At 31.8% G+C, this 21560-nt stretch overlaps 2 protein-coding genes across 2 annotated transcripts; both read left to right on the top strand.

Annotated features, from left to right (window-relative positions):
* Positions 1 to 8629: 8629 nt before the first annotated feature.
* On the top strand, positions 8630 to 9103 carry LOC149888263 (ATP-dependent DNA helicase PIF6-like). The gene has a single exon (XM_090089043.1). The coding sequence runs from the start codon at positions 8630 to 8632 to the stop codon at positions 9101 to 9103; it is 474 nt and encodes a 157-aa protein (XP_089945169.1).
* Positions 9104 to 16195: 7092 nt separating this feature from the next.
* LOC149888262 (uncharacterized) lies at positions 16196 to 20967 on the top strand. The gene is made up of 2 exons (XM_090089042.1): positions 16196 to 20391; positions 20555 to 20967. The coding sequence occupies exons 1-2, from the start codon at positions 19035 to 19037 to the stop codon at positions 20965 to 20967; spliced, it is 1770 nt and encodes a 589-aa protein (XP_089945168.1). The 5' UTR covers positions 16196 to 19034.
* The last annotated feature ends 593 nt before the right edge of the window (positions 20968 to 21560 follow it).

Raw genomic sequence — 21560 nt, 5'->3', positions numbered from 1 at the left:
CAACTGATTTATCAAAAAAGAAAGGCTTGGCTGTGTTTTTAAACATTTCTTGTACAACATCTTCGTGCGATTGGAAACAGTCTTTTTATTCTAGCAAAGAGATTGAAAAGCAAGGTCCAGGAATGTCACCATTTGAAATAAATTATAGATCTGTTGTTGCCATAAGAGAGAAAGGAAAAGGTCATTCTGGTTTGGAAAAATTTTGTGGTCTAATGAACTTACCTCCTCCAATGAACATAAAAGCATTTAATGATATTCAAGATAAAATTCATATGATATACCAAAGTGTAGCTGATGTGAAAATGAAAAATGCAGCAAATGAATTTCGATATCTTAACAACAATATCCAACCAAATGATTTTGATATTGATGTATTAGCTGATGTAGTTGTTTCCTGTGATGGAACTTGGCAAAAAAGGGGTCATTCCTCACTTAATGGTGTTGTTACTGTTATTGCTAGTGACTCAGGGAAATGTGTTGACTATCGAGTTCTTTCAAAAATATGCAATGCCTGTACATCATGGGAATCAAGAAAAGATAGCGATCCAGAACTTTATGAAAATTTTTTGGAAACTCATGATTGTTTAATTAATCACGAAGGATCTGCTGGATCTATGGAAGTTTCCGGAATTGTAGATTGTTTTATGAAATCTATAGACAAAAGGGGACTTCGATATACTCATTACATTGGAGATAGGGATTCCAAAGCATATGCTGAGGTTTTAAAAAGTGATCCCTACCCAGGTTTGATTGTTGAAAAATTAGAATGTGTAGGACATGTGCAAAAACGAGTTGGTAATAGACTACGTAAACTCAAATCCACCGACAAAACCAAGTTGGCAGATGGCAAATCATTAGGAGGTAAAGGTCGATTAACTGATAAGTTGATTAATAAACTTCAAAATTATTATGGTATTGCAGTGCGTAAAAGTACTGGTTCAACAGTTTACCAAATGAAAAAAGCAATTGGTGCTGTTTTGTTTCACTGCTCAGATGCTTTGAGTTTGGAATTACGACACTATATGTGTCCTCAAACTAATGACTCTTGGTGTAAATATCAGTGTGATAAAATTAATAACACAAAAACTTACAAGGAAAAACCTGGAATACCAATTATTATTAGGGATAAAATTAAACCCATTTTTCTTGACCTTAGTGATGATAAGCTTCTTAGTAGATGTTTACATGGCAAAACTCAAAACTCAAATGAATCTATTAATGCTATCATTTGGAAGCGTTGTCCTAAAGAGAGTTTTGTTTGCCGTACCACTTTAGAAATAAGTGTTGCATCAGCAGTAATTTCATTTAATGATGGTATTTCTGGTATATTGAACATATTTGAAAATTTAAATGTTACACCAGGTACATTTGCTACTCAGTACTGTACCAAAATAGACCAAGAAAGAATAAAGATGATGGAAAAGAAGTCGCTTGACTCAATAAAACAAAGAAGAAAGCTGCTTTGTGCCCAACGAAAAGGTTTTACAGATAAAGTAAATGAAAGTGATGGTGTATCTTATGAAGCAGGAGTTTTTTAGATATTAGTTTTTTGTTATTTTTAAAATCAAATTTATGTTAAGGCAGTTATTGTATTTTGTACGTAGTTATTGTATATTATCTTTTTATATTCAAGCTTTTTTTCATTGAATAATTCTATTTTGGTTAACTGTTTTTCAAATATCAGAGTTTTCACTTTTTTTTTTTTCTGTGTTTTCAATAATGCTCAAGTCGTTTTGTTTTTCAATAATTTTTTGACCTTTTTATATATTGAAAAACTTTTTTTTCATTAAAAATCTTCATAATTGTTTTTTCTCAATATGTGAGTTTTAAGCACGCTGCGATAAATATCTTGAGATTGGTTTGTCTGATTGTGTTGAAATTTTCAGGAGTTGTTTATTATATATATGCACATTCACCTTACCAAAAGAATTCATGTTAGTTAACTGGTTCTAAAAATAAGGTCTAGGTTCTAAGCCTTTTCAGGGCTTCTTTTTAGTCCTTAAGCCTGTTTTCTTATAAAAGCTTCAATAGTTTGTTAAATTATTTGATTTTGGCAGGGTGAGTGTAATCATCTGATATTGAAAAGCTGTGAACATTTCATGATCATACCATTATTAGTTTACAGGCTGTTTATCGCAGCACTTAGTCCATTTTTAGGGTTCATGGACCCAAAATTTTGACCAAAAAAAAAATTTTTTTATTTTTTTTTCCTTTACTGTGCTTTTAATATAAAACACTATTTCTTATATTAAAATCATAAATAATGAGTGTATTTTTAAAATTTTGGTTTTATTAGTATAGGACCACCTTAATCCTAAGTGATGCTGAGAAAAATTGTTTGTTTAATATTGTACATTATTTCTAGACATAAAATAGTCTCTAGGATCTAAAAATAGAAAAAATGCTGATTATGCAAATTTTGTTAAAGACAATAAGCACAAAGTGGGAAATTTATTTTTTGCAAATGAAACAACTTTTGCATTTTTTTTACAAATGGAGTTAATATTCAGATCATTTGAGCAATACCTTGTTTCCCAAAAGAATTACAATACTATCCTTATAGAGAAAGTTAATTCTGACAAACAAATTAAAAGTTTAACTTTGTATCCTAATTGTCATCAAATTAAATTGAAGCTACAAAACAGGTTTACAACATTTAGACTTAAAATATTTAGCCTTAAAAAAAAGCGTTTATTATGTAAAAAGAAAAGAAATAAAAAAAGTTTTTTTGAACTTGGCAGCAAGAGTATGGCAATACATGCATTTGCACTTAAAGTTTAAGTTCAACTTAAGAACTAATTTATAAAAAAAAACCGTAAAACCTTTGTCAAGTTATTTCGTAGATGACATTTATTTTTTTGCTGTTTTTTTTTAATGATTTGCCTAATCAATTTTTGTCAAAAAATAGTTTTGAAAAAAAAAACATAAAAAGTTTTATTTTTTAAAACCTGTTTTTGTTTAAAATAAAATTGTATTTAATTGTTTTTTATTATGTTTTTAAGTTTCAATTGATTTTACTTGAATTCATGTGTCTAACGCTAGTTTGGCAAAAACAAGGCCGCCGTTTTCCGTATGTCCGCTTTCTCAGTATATAGGCTCTCTACACAAGATGACTCATCAACTTGATATATAAATAAATAACAAAACAAAAAGAAAAGTTAAAAAAAACAGCTAAGAAAAGGAAAGATATAAAAACTTATTGAATTTGTCATCTATAATATAATTCCTACAGACATACTTCATGTTTAGCGTTTAACGTCGTTTCGTCATTAGTTACTAGGCTTTAAAAGAGCGCGTTTATTAAATGCAAGCGGCCATTAGAAAAAAATCTCTTAAGCGAGCTAAAACTTTTTTGCTTTTGGAATTTAATTATTAGTGTAGATATATATTTCATAAAGAATCATATTAAGATAAATAATCATCGTTTAGATCATATTATATTTGAAGTAAGTATATAAAAGAGTTATATATACTCTTTTATTAGATTATGTAGAAAGGATATGAATTTTTATTAGATAAAGTAGAAAGAATTTAAAGAAGTAATGATTTGAATTTTTTAAATCGTTTATTTTTGTTTGTTTTAATTTTTCTTTTAGCAGTTTAATTTTTATTGTTTTATTTTTTAGAAGGAAAATAGGGGTATGGATGTTATTTAAAGTTATACTAATGCTAATTCCATAAAATGGTTATAACAAAATTGAAATTTCTGTGATGCTAATAATTATTTTTGTTCTTTTTTAGAAAATTTAGAAAAATGAATTATGGTTTTGTGCCAACACTGACATGGCATGTCACATGTTATTGTATGTAAAGGTGAAATTTTGTTATGAGGATTACAGTTCTTATGAAAAAAAAAAAAGAAGGTAAAGAGAATTGTTTGTAAATATATATTTTGTTTACTTTGAATCTTTTTAAACTTTCTCGCGTCATTTTTAAAATTTTTGTTTGCACAAGTTTATTATTTGCATATATGCTTTTTTGATATGTATGTGTATGTGGTAATAAGTACATTATAGTTGTTTGATCAATGTGTTTTTATAATTATGTAAAGTGTTTTTTTGTTTTGTTTGTGTATGTGTTAATATGTGTCATATAATTGTTTTAAAAATGTGTTTAAATATGTATATAAGGTATATACTTAACCTTATATACATATTTAAACGCATTTATTGTGTTTATAGTGCAGATCAACGTGATACGCACTTAACAGCAGGGTTTAAGTTAAATACTGAAAATAAAAGAGCACATAGCTATTCGTAAGTAGACATTCTTTATCACTTTATATTTAATGATAAACATTGTAAATCGAAGGTTAGACAAAGGGGTGGTAATAAGGTGATAGTACAGGGTTCCCACAGAAAAAAAGAATCAAAATTCCAGGACTTTCCAGGACCATTTTCCTACTTTTCCAGAATTTTCGCAAAAAAATTCCAGGACTTTTCCAGGATATTTCCCCCCCCCCCCCCCAAAAAAAAAAAAAAAAAAACTCCAGGACTTTCCAGGATTTAGCTATAAAAAATTCGGAAAATTTTCTTTGAAATAAACCATTTAAAAAGATAATAAACTTTACTAAAATTTTTATAAATAAATCTTTCTAATAAAACACAATTCCTAAAGTATAAAATAGTGTAGTGCAGTCTTGCCTTACATGGAAGATGGAAAATACTGTCTAGTTCTTATTCAGCTTTTTTTCAATCAAATCTCATCAATTTCCTTCCACTTGCTTCACATAACTTTTTTTGTTTATTTGACTCTTTTAAAAGCGTAGTCACTTTTCTTTTCTGCCTCAATGGCAAGTTTGTCCAACTCGTTAGATAACAGCTCAATTTGACTTTGAAGAAGTCGCCGTTTTGCCCGAACAGCTTTTAACTCATCATCAACAATCTTTCGTTGTAACGCCACATTGTCACTTTCTTTTTTTAATTTTTCTTTTCTCAATTCTTCATGGTATGAGCTGCTTGCTTTTCTTGCATGTTGCTGCATTTCTTTGGTAATTTTGATGCTTTCAGGAGTTTCTCCTGAAGATGAAAGGTGATCTTCAATGATACGTAAAGCAACAAGGGATTTCTTCTTCAAGTTTTGAACCAAAAGTTGCTTATTTATACTAAAACCACAATCTATTGATGACTGACCATGCGAAAGCACAAAGATCAATTTAAAAACCTTCCATACTTCTTCATAAGCTGTATTTTTCCCAATGAAGTCTGAATAAAATTGGTCAAGTCGATCATTTTTAAGGTCAAAGTTTTGAAATGCGCTTTTGTTGATGTCAACAATTTCAAATAGTTTTTTGTATTGTTCTTCTGTAAGCTCCGCAGACTTTGTTGACAGACGATTACAATTTACTAATTTTTGTAAAAAGAAAAGAAAAACTTTTGACACAGTTACTTCGTTTGCTATCAATGGCCATTTGGATTTACAGATATAGCAGAGCGTACAATGGAAAACTTTAACTGGGACTTGTCAAAAAGATGTGCCAACAGAACTGCTAAAAACTCCCCAGCTTCACTTTTAAATGCAACTATTCTGTAATTGGTAGAAGCTAGATTGGCTTGGTCAAGTTTTAAACAAGAAGCAAATCCAATATCAATGTCTGCTGGAGGTTTTCGAATATTCCTATCATTTATATCAAGTTGAAGAAGCTGATAAAGTGCATCACATTTCTTTAAGATATCTTTGAGAATAAATCGGCTCAATAAGTCTTTGATAATATCACCAAGAATAGCACTCATAAATGGTACCATGGGCTTATCTGTTTGAAAACTTTTTAGAAAGGCATTTAATTTCTCAGATACCATTTCAAAGAATTTCAATTTTGCTGGTAAAATTGGATCATGTATCATTTAGTATATGCCAACTTTAGTATCTAGCTTTTAGCTTCCGTGAATAGTGTGAAGACCACATGTTCCTATATCAATAAGAGGATTTAGTTCTTCCTCTTGCATTTGTTCACTGAAATTTTTGAGAAATAACAAGTTGACATTGGGACCATCAGAAGACACTTGTAAAATCTTAGCTTTATCGATTTCAGATACACCACTGAGAAGTGTATTTAAAACATCCCCAGCAGAAGGCCGCCCCATAAACTCTGAATTAAGATATCGAGTATTAACGATGTCAGATTTTTTATTCCAAAACCTGACTAAAATATCCATTTGTCCTTTTTGAAATATTTGATTAAGTGATTCATCAAACGAAATAGTGTAATATGGAGCAGTTGAAAGGGTCAATAATAGCTCACTTCGAAAATATGGAGTAAGTCCATATGTAGCCACATAACCAGCCTTTGTTCGACCACATTGAAATGTCTTTGCAATATTGCTATCAGGGAACATTTTTCTGAACAATTCACCAGAACTTGATGAGGTATTTATTGAATGTCTCGAGTAAACAGTATTTAAAACCCAGCGTACCTCAGCTTCAAGTGTCAATGATCCTATAAAGAATTGATCAATTGTTTTTGAATTGCTTGATTGTGATATAGCTTCAGAAAAATTTCTAGAATAGAAGGTGGGGAAGTTTAAGGTGATAAATATGACTTAATGGTTTGCTCTAAAGGTTTTCTTTGTATATGCTTCTTATATGCGATGTTAATGCAGCCTCTCCCATGTTAGAAACATTAATTTTACTAATGCAATAGATACACTTAGCCATTGTTTCATTTATCTTCCGAACCCAGGGTTTAAATTGATCATCATATAACCATTTTTCTTTGAAATAGACACTCATTCTTAGGCATTTTTTAAATCTACTACACTAAAAGAAGAAATATTTTGAAAAAATCTAAACATAATTTTAAAAACTGACTGCAATTTAAACTACGCTTTATCAATCATATAATTCTTATCATGTCAAGCATTTTTACAAATATATTAAGTAGAAGCAACCAACTGTGTTCTATACTTTACATTTTGAAATACTTTTCTTAATCAAAATATGATTACATTGGTGAGAGGGAAAATATACTTGATTATGATATTATTCATAAATCAGAACTATAAAATTTAACCTCTTAAAATTAGTTTGAAATTTTAACTATAGAACCTATGTAACATAAAATTATCGTTTAAAATTTTGAAATTTAAATCCTTGAATTTAAAAAATTCAAGGACTTTTCCAGGATTTAAGAAAAAATATGAAAAGTTTCAGGACTTTCCAGGACACTCATCATATTTCAGTACTTTCCAGGACTTTCCCGGACTGTGGGAACCCTGTAGTAAGAATGTATAAAGTTAATCCAACTATTACTTTTGCTAGCAAAAGGAGCAACATCTTGGAGGGATGTGTGTACTGTTAATGGTATTGTCTTTGAAATGTCTCGTGAAGCATGTGTTTTGAAAGGTTTGTTTCAAGATGACACTGAATGGCAGAATACTCTTTCTGAGGCAGTTTTAACACGTATGCCGGGGAAAATTAGACAGTTGTTTTCAATTATTTTGACCTTTAGTGAACCTGACAATCCTTTACATCTCTGGAATACACACAAAGCTTTTATGATAGAAGATTTCATTCACCGCTCAGTCCCACTTCTAATAGTTGAACAAACTACTCTTCATCAAATTGAAAAGATTATTATTCAAAGTGATAAATCGCTGCGTGACTAAAATCTGCCTGTTATTAATGAATTTATAGGCTAAAATCTAGAAAATTTTGATGAAAATGTTCAACAATCAATTGACGAAGCCAATCGAATGAGACTGTTGTTAATTTCAATCAATTAAATGTATGTAATGCTATCGTTGCTGCACTGAATGAGCAACCAAGAGTAGAAAATCAACGTTCTAGATTGTTTTTCATGGATAGACCAGCTGGTTGTGGAAAAACCTTTACTTATAATTATTTGATTGCTAAAACCATAAGTAGGGGCTTTAAATCTGCTACAGCTGCATGAACTGGCATAGCAGCAACTGTTCTTACAAATGGATCTAAACTGCATGGCTTATCCGAACTTCCTGTTCCAATATTGGATAATATCACATGTAATGTAACTTCTAACTCTATACACGGGCATTTTTTAAGACAAGTTAGTTTGTTTTTGCTTGATCATACATCCATGATACCTAAACATGTCTTAAATGCAATTGATAGGTTGTTAAAAGATATTTGCAACAACAACTTTCCGTTCGCAGGAAAAATCATTCTTTTTGGTAGTGAATTTAGGCAAATTCTGTCTGTTGTGGAAAGAGGACAACCAGCTGAAATAGTAGAATCATGAATAAAGTGTTTTTTGCATTGGCCATGGGTTCAGAAGTTTGCATTAGCTGAAAATATGCATGTACAAGATGGGGAAGGTGAATTTTCCTAATGGCTACTAAAACTTGGGAATGGAACAATACGAGTCAAAGAAGAGGATCCTTTTAAAGGATGAATTGAAATACCAAATCAGTGCGTTTTTAGAGAAAATGAATCGATTGTTGAAAAGATTTTTGGAGATGCTGATCAAAATGATTATTCTAAATGCGTGATTTTTAACACCAACTAATGTTGATTCATAATTAATGAAGAAGTGCTTGAATGTCTGCCGGGTGAGGTTAAAATTTATTTAAGTACTGATCAAATTGATACTGATGGCCTAAATGAAAGAAATAACTTTCCTGTTGAGTTTTTTAACAGCTTTACTCCTTCAGGTATGCCACCTCATTGTTTAAAACTGAAAGTTGGTTGTGTAATTATGCTACTTAGAAATTTAGATCTCAAAGCTGGATTATGTAATGGTACTGGAATGAAAGTTTGTGCCCTTTTAAATAATTATATTGGTGCAGAGGTTATGACAGGTGTTTCTGGTGGTAAACGGGTTTTTGTTCCTCTAATTCAGTTGGCTCCATCAGGTTCTAATTTAACTTTAGTTTTGAAACGTCGTCAGTTTCCTGTCAGATTATCTTATTCAACGACGATTAATAAATGTCAAGATCAAACATTTGATAGAGTTGGGGTATATCTCAAAAAACTGTGTTTCTCTCATGTTAAACTATATGTTGCTTGTTCAAGAACTAGAGTATTTAATAGTTTGTTTTTCAAAATTGATAAACATCTCATTCAAGGTGTGGTAGGAGAAAAGTGTTACACAAGTAATATTATATTTTCTAATGTTCTTCATTTATAGTCTTTAGATTTCTATTTCCAAAAGTTACGGTTTATGGGTTGGGAGCACGTTTTGTGTGTATAACATTATTTTTTTAACATTTTTTTCATAGTTTTTGATAAATATATCTGTCATTTAATATTGTTACAAAATGTGTTTATATGTGTTATATAAATCCATATTTGTTTACAGTTGTATATATGTTTAAATTATGTTGTTTCCATGTTTTCAAAGTGCTGTGACTTGAGCAAGATTGATAACCTTGCCAGCCTAGCGATGTACTAATAGCAGAGGTGTGACTTGGCAGCATTTAGTGCCAGGCGGTGTTACTGCTTTAGAGCTAGGTTGTGTTGTCTAGCCTTTTTTTACTATTCTTGAAACACATAATAATGTTTAGCGTAATCTCTATGAGAGAGTATGCAACCTTGATATTTAAATCTAGGTTGTTTTAATGTCCTAAATTTGAAGTAATTGAATAACTAATATTGAATATAAAAACAAATATACTTTTATGTATTTATATGTTTAGTAAAAAGATAAATATAGTTATTTCTAAATTGGTTTTATAATTTTGCCTTTCATATTTTTATTTGGTTTATTATTTTCGCTGGATTTTAGGATCAATGGTGTAAATATTCTATTGCTATGTGTTATTGCTGTGAAGTTTTGTGTTAATAGACTGCTAGGCTTACTTCACGTTGGTGTCTATTGTTTAAAATGAATAATAGGTAGTTTCATTATTGGAACTTACTGCTTTTATTTATTTACTAAAAACCAAGATTATTTATTTATTTACTAAAAACCAAAAAAATTATGCTAAAAATGCAATTCATATCTTAATTTGATTTTTTTTTTTTTTTTTTTTTTTTTTTTTTTCAGTATTGTTTTCAGTATTGTATTCAGTATTTCAGCTTAGGGACTGTACGTCGCAATAGAATGCCTGATTGCAAACTTCCGACAGAAAAAAACAATTAAAAAAGATGTTCGAGGAAAATCCTATGGGTTTGTTGGAGAAGTAAATGAAATAGAAATAAGCGCTCCATGGTCTCGAAAATCAAAGCGGTTAGTCAGCTGTCCACATATGCAAGCCAGCTGCCATTGACAACCATTAACCGCTTCGACAAAAAAAACAAAACAAAGACATTAGCTGTCCATTTGTTAAAAAAGGGTACACCGTCACAAAGGAGGTGTTGATTTGATGGATGATATAACTGCAAGACAAATAATTGCATATGGGTTTTTTTTTATCATTTCATTGACATGAAATTAGCAAATTCATGGATTCTTTATAACAGAGTTTTAAGTTCTAATCAAAATTACCAAGAAAAAATGACATTTTTTGAGTTTCGGAAAGGAATTGTCTTTTTGTTTAATGAAAGTTGGACAAAAAAAAACAATAAAACGAGGTCGCCCTACCAATGGTACATTAGAAGAAATGATGAAATCCAAAGAAGAAAAAGTAAGTTATCTCAGTTGGCGCCACCGTAGGAACATCGCCTAGATCTAGAAGGGCATTTGGATAACCTTGACTGATGGACGAGTCAGATGCCAATTACCTAAAAGCAAAAGATATGCACAAACTTTACGTGAGAAAGGTGGGGTGCATCTGTACTGCAATAAGAAAAATATATGTTTGAAACCCCCACCCCCACCCCCACCCCTCCTTTGTTTTTCATGATTAATAATGATAGAGAATTTTAAGCTGCTTTAGAAAAATGTAAAAAAACACAGACCTGAAAATCAACGGAAAGTGCTCTAATTCGAAGTCAAAGTTTTAAAAAATCCCTTTAAACAAGCAAAAAGCAACCCGTAAAAAGGGTTATGGTTGGTCTGTTACTTGATTTATAGTAGCTATTTTCCACAATTTAAAGTTACGAAACCTTAACTAATACCCTTTTAAAAAAACGCCATTAAATTGAAAAAATTAAACCATCTGTGAAAATATAATAAAAAGTATGCGGAGGTAAAATAGTTTACCAATTATTTAACATAATTTGAGTAACTTACAACTGATATAGGTCATATCAGTGTAAGGCAGAACCATTTTTCTCGACACTAAGTTCAACACAATACGTTTTTAGTTACTGACACAAAATAACACTTCGCCATGCTTTAAATTTACGATAAAGTAAGGCTAAATTCTTGTTATACTTTTTATAACATGAACTTTAACTAATAAGATTAATATAAAGCGAACGTAAATTATACATGAGTTACTAATTTTTTGGTATCCCATTGTTACATATCTCTTTAAAAAAAGAAAAATGTCATTAAAACGTTTAATGCACACAACTATATAAATTAATTAAAAATATCTGACCATTTGACCATTACTATATATGGCACTAATCTGATCATTTTTATATACGGCCTCTTTGTTTCAATAGCTTTTAGTAAACGGTAATTTGCCACCATTTACTAAAAATTCCTTACGTTACTCGAAATTTAATTCTCTTTAATATTTTGACACTAATAAAGGACGTCTTCGTTTATGTTTTATTGGTGGTCAGGAGAATAGAGTTATCGTTATAAAGAGAAATCAAGTTTTTGATGAAAACCTTTTACTAGAATAATAAAATGTAAAACAATGAATTACATGTATAAGATTTTTTTCTTTTTAATCTATATAAGAATTTAACATATATAAGAATTTTCTCTTTCCTAAAAAGTGTTGCAAATGCATACTAAGCTAATTAATTAGTTAAACACCTTATAAAATTTAAGTAATTCAATCTTTCACAAATGTTTTTAAAGGTTTTTAGTAGCGACCCCCGTTTAAAAAGATCCTCTAAGTTACATACAACAAATTATTAGACATAAAGTAGAGAAAATTATAAAAAAATTGAACTAATTGCATAGGGGAGGTGGGGGGATAACAGCCCCCGTAACATTTAGATTAACGGAGTATAAAAATAAAAACGGAATGGGTTTTTTTAAGAGTGTATTTCGATAAAAACATCATTAAGCTTTAAATTGCTGCAATTAAGAAAAAAATAAAACGGTTTTTGAAAATGTTATAACACAAAAATTAGACTTAGTGAAAAAAACGGTTGTGCCCCTATAGTGAGGCACAACCGCACCAAATATATATATATATATATATATTTAAATTAGGGAAATGCATAATTATATACGTACAATATTTGATAATTAACAGATATACATAAATTTTATATTTATGTTTATCTGGTTATTAATATATATTGTGTAATGTAATATATGTTATTATATATTGCTAAGAGTATAATTCGATGTCTTGTTATATTTAATATAAAAAGATATCGATTTATACTCTTAGCTTTAAATTTTAATCAAAAACTCATTTATAAAAACTAAATAAAAAAAACAAAATCTTATTTCCGACATTTCTAAACAATTATTTCTATTTAACTTTTTACATGAAGCATTCAAGTGTGAAGATTGTGATTATTGTCATTCATAATTATCTAACGATGATAAATATCAAAAGTACGTGGTTGAGCCTACTGTGCGTCTATGCGGTTCATCGCCAGAGGACAGTGTTTAGAAAGAAAGCAGTTTCATAGATTGCTCATTAAGTTATGCCGATGTCAAAAACGGCTTTTTCTTGATGAAATAATGCTGATAGTAAATATGTTTAACACAAAAATCAAATATTGTTTAATCCTCAAAAAAAAAGGTTTGAGAAAGTATGATGTAAATATAATATTTTTATCAAAATAGACTTTATTATGTACAACTTCCCAGAAACGCAAAAGGCGTTTCTTTTGACATAATCGAAATGAAGGAAACTGATTTACCAAAGCATGGTATGCACTTTGCCATATAAGGTATTACTTTTCAAAGGAAAATTTTGAAAAAACAGTTATGCCCCCATATGCGGTTATGCCCCAACTTCCCCTATATTTATATCATTTTAACCGAAAAAAATCTAGCACAAAAGGAAATCAGGTTTTGTTTTATAAATCGAATAAATGCGTAATCTTAAATCTAAAGAAAAAAAAATAAAAGCATCAAACCAAACTAAAATGTTAAAGGCAAAATTGAAAAACCAATTTAAAGTTAATATATTTACCTTTTTACTAAACATATAAATACATAAAAGTATATTTGTTATTCAATTACTTCAAACTTAAGACATAAAAACATCCTAAATTTAGAGATCAAGGTTACATACCAGAGTTGTTAGTGGGTTGGGTTAACCCATGGGTTGGGTTGGGTTGGGTTAACCCATGGGTTGAGTTGGGTTGGGTTGGGTTGAGGAAGTATAACCCACTGATAACCCACGCCTTAGCTGCATTTTCATTGTATTTTCGCCGTTTCACCGTTATGTTTATTTCATTATTTGCGCTTAAGATTTAACGGATTTGCTATCGAATGACGCAGTTTTATTAAAGCCAACCGTCGAATTGACGTCAACACATCGATATCCAGGCCGCTGTATTAATGTAAAAAAAAATAATGTATAATAATTAGTGTAATAAAAAACTGCTCTTGCGTCATCGAAAGCATAATTACTTTCGATGACGCAAGAGCAGTTTTTTACAGTTAGCGATTAGAGCGTTTTTTTCTGCGTGAATGACGTCATATAGCAAATTCATCGCTGAGTACGGCTATATAAACAGCATAAAATTAAATTAAAAGCATCATAATAATTCAAACTAAGCATGATGGCGAATGCCGATGAATTAGAAAATAAATTGAAACGTTACCCCAATAATTATTTATTCAAACCGTACGAGGCTGCAAAATCTGCGATTTGGGATAGGTTTACTTTAATATTTGAAAAGCGTGACGTTGCCGGAAATGGATAGCCATCGAGTGTTGAATTGAAATATTTCTGTGCGTGTACCGTATGCAAAAAAGTGTATGCGTATAAGTCTGCTGATGGTCTAAGCTGCTTTGGCACAAAAAATCTCATAAATCATGCAAAATTATGCGGCACGAAGGACAGCAAACAACTGCAGATTAGTCAATGTTTCGCGTTAAAGTATCAATTGACAAAAGATGACTGTGACCTTATGAAAAGAAAAGAAGTAGAATTCTGTGCTGATGGTTTTCATTCTTTTCGATCTGTCGAACACGATGGTTTTAAGAGACTGCTTCAAACATGTGTTGACTATGGCGCCAAGTATGGAAAATTTGACATCACTGACGCTCTAGTCAAACGTGAAACTATAACGCAAGCTACACGGCTACAAGCTGCAGAAATAAAGAAGAGAATAATAGACGCTATTAAGGAGCCTATCGAAGATGGAACAATTTCACTGTGTCTCGACTTGTACACTGACGACTACAGGAAAAAAGCGTACCTTGATGTTCATGCTTCGTGGATTGACCGACAATTTTGCGTACAACATGCAGCGTTGGCCATTCGCCACTTTGGGACTGAAGCTCACACGGGTGTCAACATATCAACTGCGGTGAATACCATCTTCGCTGAATATGCTTTGCCAGAAAAGGATACGCCAGTGACAACTGACCACGGATCGAACGTCGTAGCAGCATTGAAGAACAATGTTCGACTTGACTGCATGTGCCACCGTTTACACACGGTCCTCACCAGTGCATGGAAAGACACAATGGCCGAAGAACCCGAGGCTGCTACCTATGAATCTGCCGTTTCTGACCTCTGTCGTTACGTCAAGCAAGCTACTGGCATACAGGTAAATGTTTACAACTCATGTTGCTTAAAAGTAGTTTACCTCGTTCTGCGATGACAGTGTGTGTCTGTGTTATACATGAACAATAATAATATGTTGTTACATTTTTTATTGCAAAAATTACATTATTATATTTTTATTAGTTTGTTATTGTTGGTGCCGCTAATGCTATGTTGTTGTTGTGACTGTTGTTGTTGTTGTTACGTTGTAACTTATATATTGTTAATAATTATTATTGTAGGAACAACTACCAAAGTCACTAAAGCATGGAGGTGACACTAGACCGTGGATATCCATGTTTCGCCGAGCCGACTCTGTGGAAGACAGCTATGACGCACTCGTCGTTATTCTGACAAACAAGGACAAGCTATCGACAATCGCCAATGTCAGCAGAAAAGTTAACCGCGAAGTTCGTGATGTGACTGACGGCATAAAAGATATATTTGAAGGTATGGAGAAGGTTACTGAACCAACTATGCAACTAGTAGTCCCGTCTTACTACCTACTGATTAAGCGGCTTCAACCTGCACCAGGATTGACAACAGCAGCAGCAACATTTCGGCAAAAACTTATTAAATACTTAGATTTAAAGTTTTGGACATCTATTAAAGCAATGCATTGGCTATCTTGTTTCCTAGATCCCTCTTTCAGAAATTTTGCATTTATACCTAATGTGACGGCGGCTGACAAAAGATTTAAGCGTGACTTGCTCAATGACGTCGATCAGTGGCTTCTGGCTGAAATGCAGCCCGCTGCTACACAAATTGCCAGGAAAACAGCAGCAGAAGAATTGATGGAACAAGGTGTCCAACTCCAATTGGAAGCGCTAGCAAAGAAGAGAAGAACGGACCCGTTTGATGAGCTGCGAACAATGCAGTCAACGCGAGATCGGCCACAGACGCAAGACGCGCAATTACATAATGAAGCAACAGTGCTACAGGAGACTTGCCAACATGAACTGTCCAGCTTCAAGAGTCTTCGTGTTACTGCTGCGTGCAAGAATCCCGTAACCTTCTGGAAGGACAACGCAGCCGATTATCCCATTCTAGCAGCAACATCTCGCAGACTATACTGCATATCAGCAAGCTCTGCGCAGTCAGAAAGAGACTTTTCTTCTGTTGGGCACTCCATTACAGACACAAGGTCGCAACTATCACCGGCTAACGTAGAAGCTATCGAATTAGTACGCTGGGGAATGCGAAATGACATGTTTCACTAATATAGTGCTCATTTATGTTAAAGCTGTTCTTTGTTAGTTTGCTTACTAACACATATAGTGACAGTAACTGAGTAACAACATATTATTTGTATCTAATATGGTTGTATAGGCTAGAATGTATTAAAATGTCGCCAATTTAACGGTATAATTATACATGTTTGCATGCACTCCGTGGGTCAACCCATGGGTTGGGTTGGGTTCATGTGGCAGTGGGTTGGGTTGGGTTGGGTTCAATTTTCTTAACCCACTAACAACTCTATTGCATACTCTCATATCCACATTACGCAAAACATTAACAGACATTACTATGTATTTTCAGAATAATTCAAGAAGGCTAGACAAAACAACCAAGCTCTAAAACTGTAACATCGCCTGGCACTAAATGGTGCCAAGTTACACCTCTGCTATAAGTACATCGCTTGGCTGGCAAGTTTATCAAACTTGATCAACATAATGCAAAGTCACACCACTTTGAAAACATGGACACAACATAATTTGAACATATATACAACTATAAACAAATATGGTTTTGTATAACACATATAAACACATTTTAAAACAATTTTAAATGAAATATATTCACCAAAAACGATGAAAAAAAAAATTTAATAATGAATAAAGTTATACATACAAGACATGCTCACAACCTACAAACAGTAAATTTTCGAAATGAAAATCTAAAGACTATAAACAAAGAATATTAGAAAACATAACATTATTAGTGTTATACTGTTCACCTACCATACCTTGAATGAAATGTTTATTAATTTTGAAAAACAAAGTATTAAATGCTCTAGTTCTTGAACATGCAACGTATAGTTGACCATGAGAGAAACACAGTTTTTTGAGATATACCCCAACTCTATCAAATGTTTGACCTTGACTTTTATTAATTGTGATTGAATAAGCCAATATGAAAGGAAACTCAGGACGTTTCAGAACAAAAGGTAAATTAAAATCTGATGGAGCCAACTGAATCTGAGGAACAAAATCCCGTTTACCACCAGAAGCACCTGTCAAAACCTCTGCATCGATATAATTATTTTAAAGAGCACCAACTTTCATTCGATTACCTTAGCATCACCCAGCTTTGAGATCTAAATTTCTAAGTAGCATAATTACACAACCAATTTTCTATTTAAAACAATGAAGTGGCATACCTGAAGGAGTTAAGCTGTTAAAAAACTCAACAGGAAAGTTCTTTTTTTCATTAACGTCATCAGTACCCATTTGATCAGCACTTAAATAAATTTTGACATCACCCGGTAGACATTCAAATACATCTTCATTGATTGATAATGAATCAACATTAGTTGGCTAGTAAAATCACGCGTTTAGAATAATCATTTTGATCAGCATCTCCAAAAATCTTTTCAACAATCAATTCTTTTCTCTAGTAATTCACTGATTTGGTATTTCAATGCATCCTTTAAAATGATCCTCCTCTTTGACAGGTATTGTTCCATTCCCATGTTTTAGTAGCCATCGGGAAAAAATTACCTAACCCATCTTGAACTCTTATATTTTCAGTTAATGCAAACTTTTGCACCCATTGCCAATGCAAAGAACATTTTATACACAATTCTAATATTTCAGTTGGTTGTCCTCTTTTCAAAGCAGGCAGAATTTGCCTAAGGTCACCACCAAAAAGAATGATTTTTCCTCCGAACGGAAAGTTGCTTTTGCAAATATCTTTTAACAACCTATCAAGGGCTCTTTAGCTGTATTTAGGTATCAAGGATGTTTCATCAAGCAAAAAATGCCCGTGTATAAAGTTAGGAGTTACATTACATGTGCTATTATTTGTAGGAAGAGTTGCGGCTATGCCAGTCCCTGTAGCTGTAGTAGATTTAAAGCCCCTACTTCTGGTTTCAACAATCAAATAATTATTAAGTAAAGGTTTTTCCACTACCAGCTGGTTTTCTACACTTGGTTGCTCATTCAGTGTAGCAACGATAGCATTACATACATTTAATTGATTGACATTAAGCAACAGTCTCATTCGATTGGCTTCGTCAATAGGTTGTTGAACATTTTCATCAAAATTTTCTAGATTTAAGCCTATAAACTGATCAATAACAGGCAGATTGTAATCACCCAGCGTTTCACCACTTTTATTAATAATCTTTTCAATTTGATGAAGAGTAGCTTGCTCAGCTATTAGAAGTGGGACTGAGCGGTGAATGAAATCCTCCATCATAAAAGCTTTATATGTATTCCAGAGATGTAAGTGATTGTCAGGTTCACAAAAGGTCAAAATAACTGTAAACAACTGTGGAAATTGCTATGAAATACGTGTTAAAACCTCCTCAGAAAGAGTATTTTTCCCAATCTGAGGGCACAGCTTTTTGCCCTGTGACCGTGACTTTTCGATTACAAAAGGAGAGTTAAGAAGGCATGACAGAGTGTACAGCATTCAAAAAATAAAAGAAATTATATTAAAATGTAGTAATCAAAGAAAGTTTTTAGTGGTTGATGTAGAGAGTTCATCTCTAATTTACGATGTTAAAAGTTGGTGGCCAGTTCACTATAAAAAAAACGTTACCTCAATCGAAACAATAGGTAAACCCAGAAACCAACAAACTCAGTTTGCAATAAGCAAATTTCACCATTTTCAATACGATTGTGACAAAATAGCCCAGTAAACACCGTACGATGGCCCTTTATTGGGCCAACAATTTTTTTGAACATATATAATGGGCCATTGTATGCCATCATTTTGCCACATTTGCCGTGGCTTTGCGTTTGTCGGCTTCCATTAGCAGCTGAAATAGAAGCCTCAATACCGGCCGACTAATTTGGGAATTTATTGGGCCAAGATTGGCTAATAATTATAAACCAATAGATGCGAAAAAGTTAGATTTTTTAATATGGCGCACATTTTCGCTTAACACTGTCATCTTGGACTAGTTTTATTGAAAACAAGTTATTATTATTATTACAGAACGGTATTTAGTTTTAAACTCATATTCAATTTCAAAGTATACGTATCTGAAATGTACACATATTTTTTCTTTATAGTTTTATTTTACTAACAATTAAGCTTTCATAAAATTTACATAACTTATATAATAAGGGATTTCAACAAATCATGGATACTGAGCCATCTTATTGGTCAAAGAGAAGAAAAGTAATTAAATCTGTCAACAAAATTATGTCCGATGTCGATACAGAACTTTCTTACTCTAACAATAATACAGCTTTAAAAAAAGATAGTGTTATATCTCATGCCTGCTATTCTTTTAATGACATAGTGGGGCAAAAAGATGACCATGTTGTTTGTAATCAACGTGTATTAGATCGCTTTTCTCCAATGCTTGATAACTCCAAATTTAATAACGATTCTGAGTTAAATATGCCCGATTTAGTTTCAATAGATGGAGAAAAGTTGAATGAAGATAGTAATTATGATGAATTTGTAACAAATAATTGGGAAATGTTTATGAAACAGGATAAAATTGAATCCATTGATGTAGAGTCATTGTCGGGTGATAGCAGTGATGAAAGTGATATCAGTGAGGAAATTGAACCTGATATTGAAAACAAAGAAAAAGAGCTATCATTTAATTTGGGAATGTGGGCAGCATCATTTTCTATTACTATGGTTGCAGTATCTTCACTTTTGGATATACTTAGAGTGTTGCACCCATCACTTCCAAAAGATCCGCGAACATTACTAAAAACACCTAGAACAAGCACTGTCAAAACAATTGAAGGGGGCTCCTATTTTCACTTTGGTATTGTTAAATCATTGCAACACATAAATCTTTTGCCACATTTTTTTACAAGCTCTGAAACTCTATCAATTTCTCTACAAATTAATATTGATGGATTACCCTTACAGAAGTCAAGTACTCAGCAATTTTGGCCAATTCTAGGAAGAGTGTCGATTCCATTTTCAAGTAATCCTTTTTTGATTGGCTTGTTTTGCGGTCAAAGTAAACCAGTTAACTTGAATGAATATTTAAAAGATTTCATTGAAGAAATGTTAGAATTGGAAAAAGGTCCTGTTAAAATTGATGTAGATGGTAAAAAATACTCTGTTAACATTGGTATATCCTGCTTTGTATGTGATACTCCTGCAAGGGCATATATAAAACAAAGTAAAGGGCATACTGGATATTACAGTTGTGATAAGTGTATCCAAAAAGGGGAATGGCACAGTAAGGTTACATTTCTTAAAACTGATGCTCCACTTAGAACTGACCATTCTTTTAATGATATGATAGATGCTAATCATCACATTGGAGATACTCTACTTAAAAAATTGTCTATTGGAATGGTAACTCAGTTTCCACTTGATTTTATGCACTTGGTGTGCCTTGGAGTAATGAAAAGGATTTTGATGTTTTTAATAAAAAGCCCTGTTAGCGATGGAATAAGATTAGGAATGGCATCTATTAATGGCATTTCAGAGAGATTAGTAGAATTTAAAAGTTTTATTCCTTGTGAGTTTTCTAGACAATGTCGGTCTTTAAGTGACAGAGCGTTGGAAAGCAGTGGAATTCAGTCAATTTTTATTATACAGTGGTATTGTTGCACTAAAAGGAAATCTTTCGAAATCTGTATATAACAATTTTCTTTTGTTTTTTGTTGGCATACACTGTTTAGCCAGTTCAGATCTTAATCAAAGTCATGCTGATTATGCAGAATCTAGCTTAAAAGCCTTTGTAAAAAATGCCATTAAAATATATGGCAGAGGTTTCATTAGCTACAATGTACACAGCTTAATACACATTGCAAATGATGTTAAAAGATTTGGATCTGTTTATAACTACTCTGCATTTCCGTTTGAAAATTTTCTAGGGCATTTAAAGCGTTTAATACGTAAACCTCATTTACCACTTCAACAGGTTATCCGGCGTATATCTGAAAGAAATGGATCAATTATGAGAAACTCTCATAAATGTATGAAGGAAGGCATTCCCAGGAAGCTGCATGAATATGGTCCTATTGTTTTTAGAGAACAAACAGAGTCTACAGTATCAAGAAATTACTTTAAATCTACAGTATCAAGAAATTGATACTGTCTACAGTATCAAGAAATTACTTTAAATGGAATTTTTTACTCTACCTCAACAGGCAACAATTGCATTAAAATAAAAAATGACTTTTGTTTGATTCGTAACATATTAAAATTTCATAGTGATAATAGGCATTTTATTGTTTATGAAAAATTTCTAACTATTGAGCCTTTCTTTAGATATCCTGCAAATTCTTTTGAATGTTTTGATATAGTAAAGGTTTCTAAATTATCATGTCAGTGTAAATCTGCTACAACAGATGAAATACAGAAAAAATATGTTATACTACCATACAAGTCCAAATTTGTTTGTATTCCTTTATCTACGAAGCATCAAATACATAAATAATAAACTGTATTTTTTTTGGTGGTTTTATATATATTTTTTTCTGTTTTTATACAAGATATTTATATGAAAAAATAATTTTATTATTACTGGAATAAAATTTATAAATAAATTTATTTGAAAATAAATGACTTATTTCACTTGAACATAATACACGTAATGTAAAAATTTGTTCAGCAGATTTTTTTAATGATCTTTTATTGATACTTTGAATGTAGAATATATTATATAAAGAGTTATGTATTATG

Source organism: Hydra viridissima, unplaced genomic scaffold (assembly GCF_058129835.1).
Source record: "Hydra viridissima isolate aposymbiotic clone 2 unplaced genomic scaffold, HvirCarnegie_v1 scaffold_5, whole genome shotgun sequence".
Lineage (NCBI taxonomy): Eukaryota > Metazoa > Cnidaria > Hydrozoa > Anthoathecata > Hydridae > Hydra > Hydra viridissima.
Note: the sequence above shows the minus strand (reverse complement) of the source record. Positions and strands in the feature narration are given on the sequence as shown.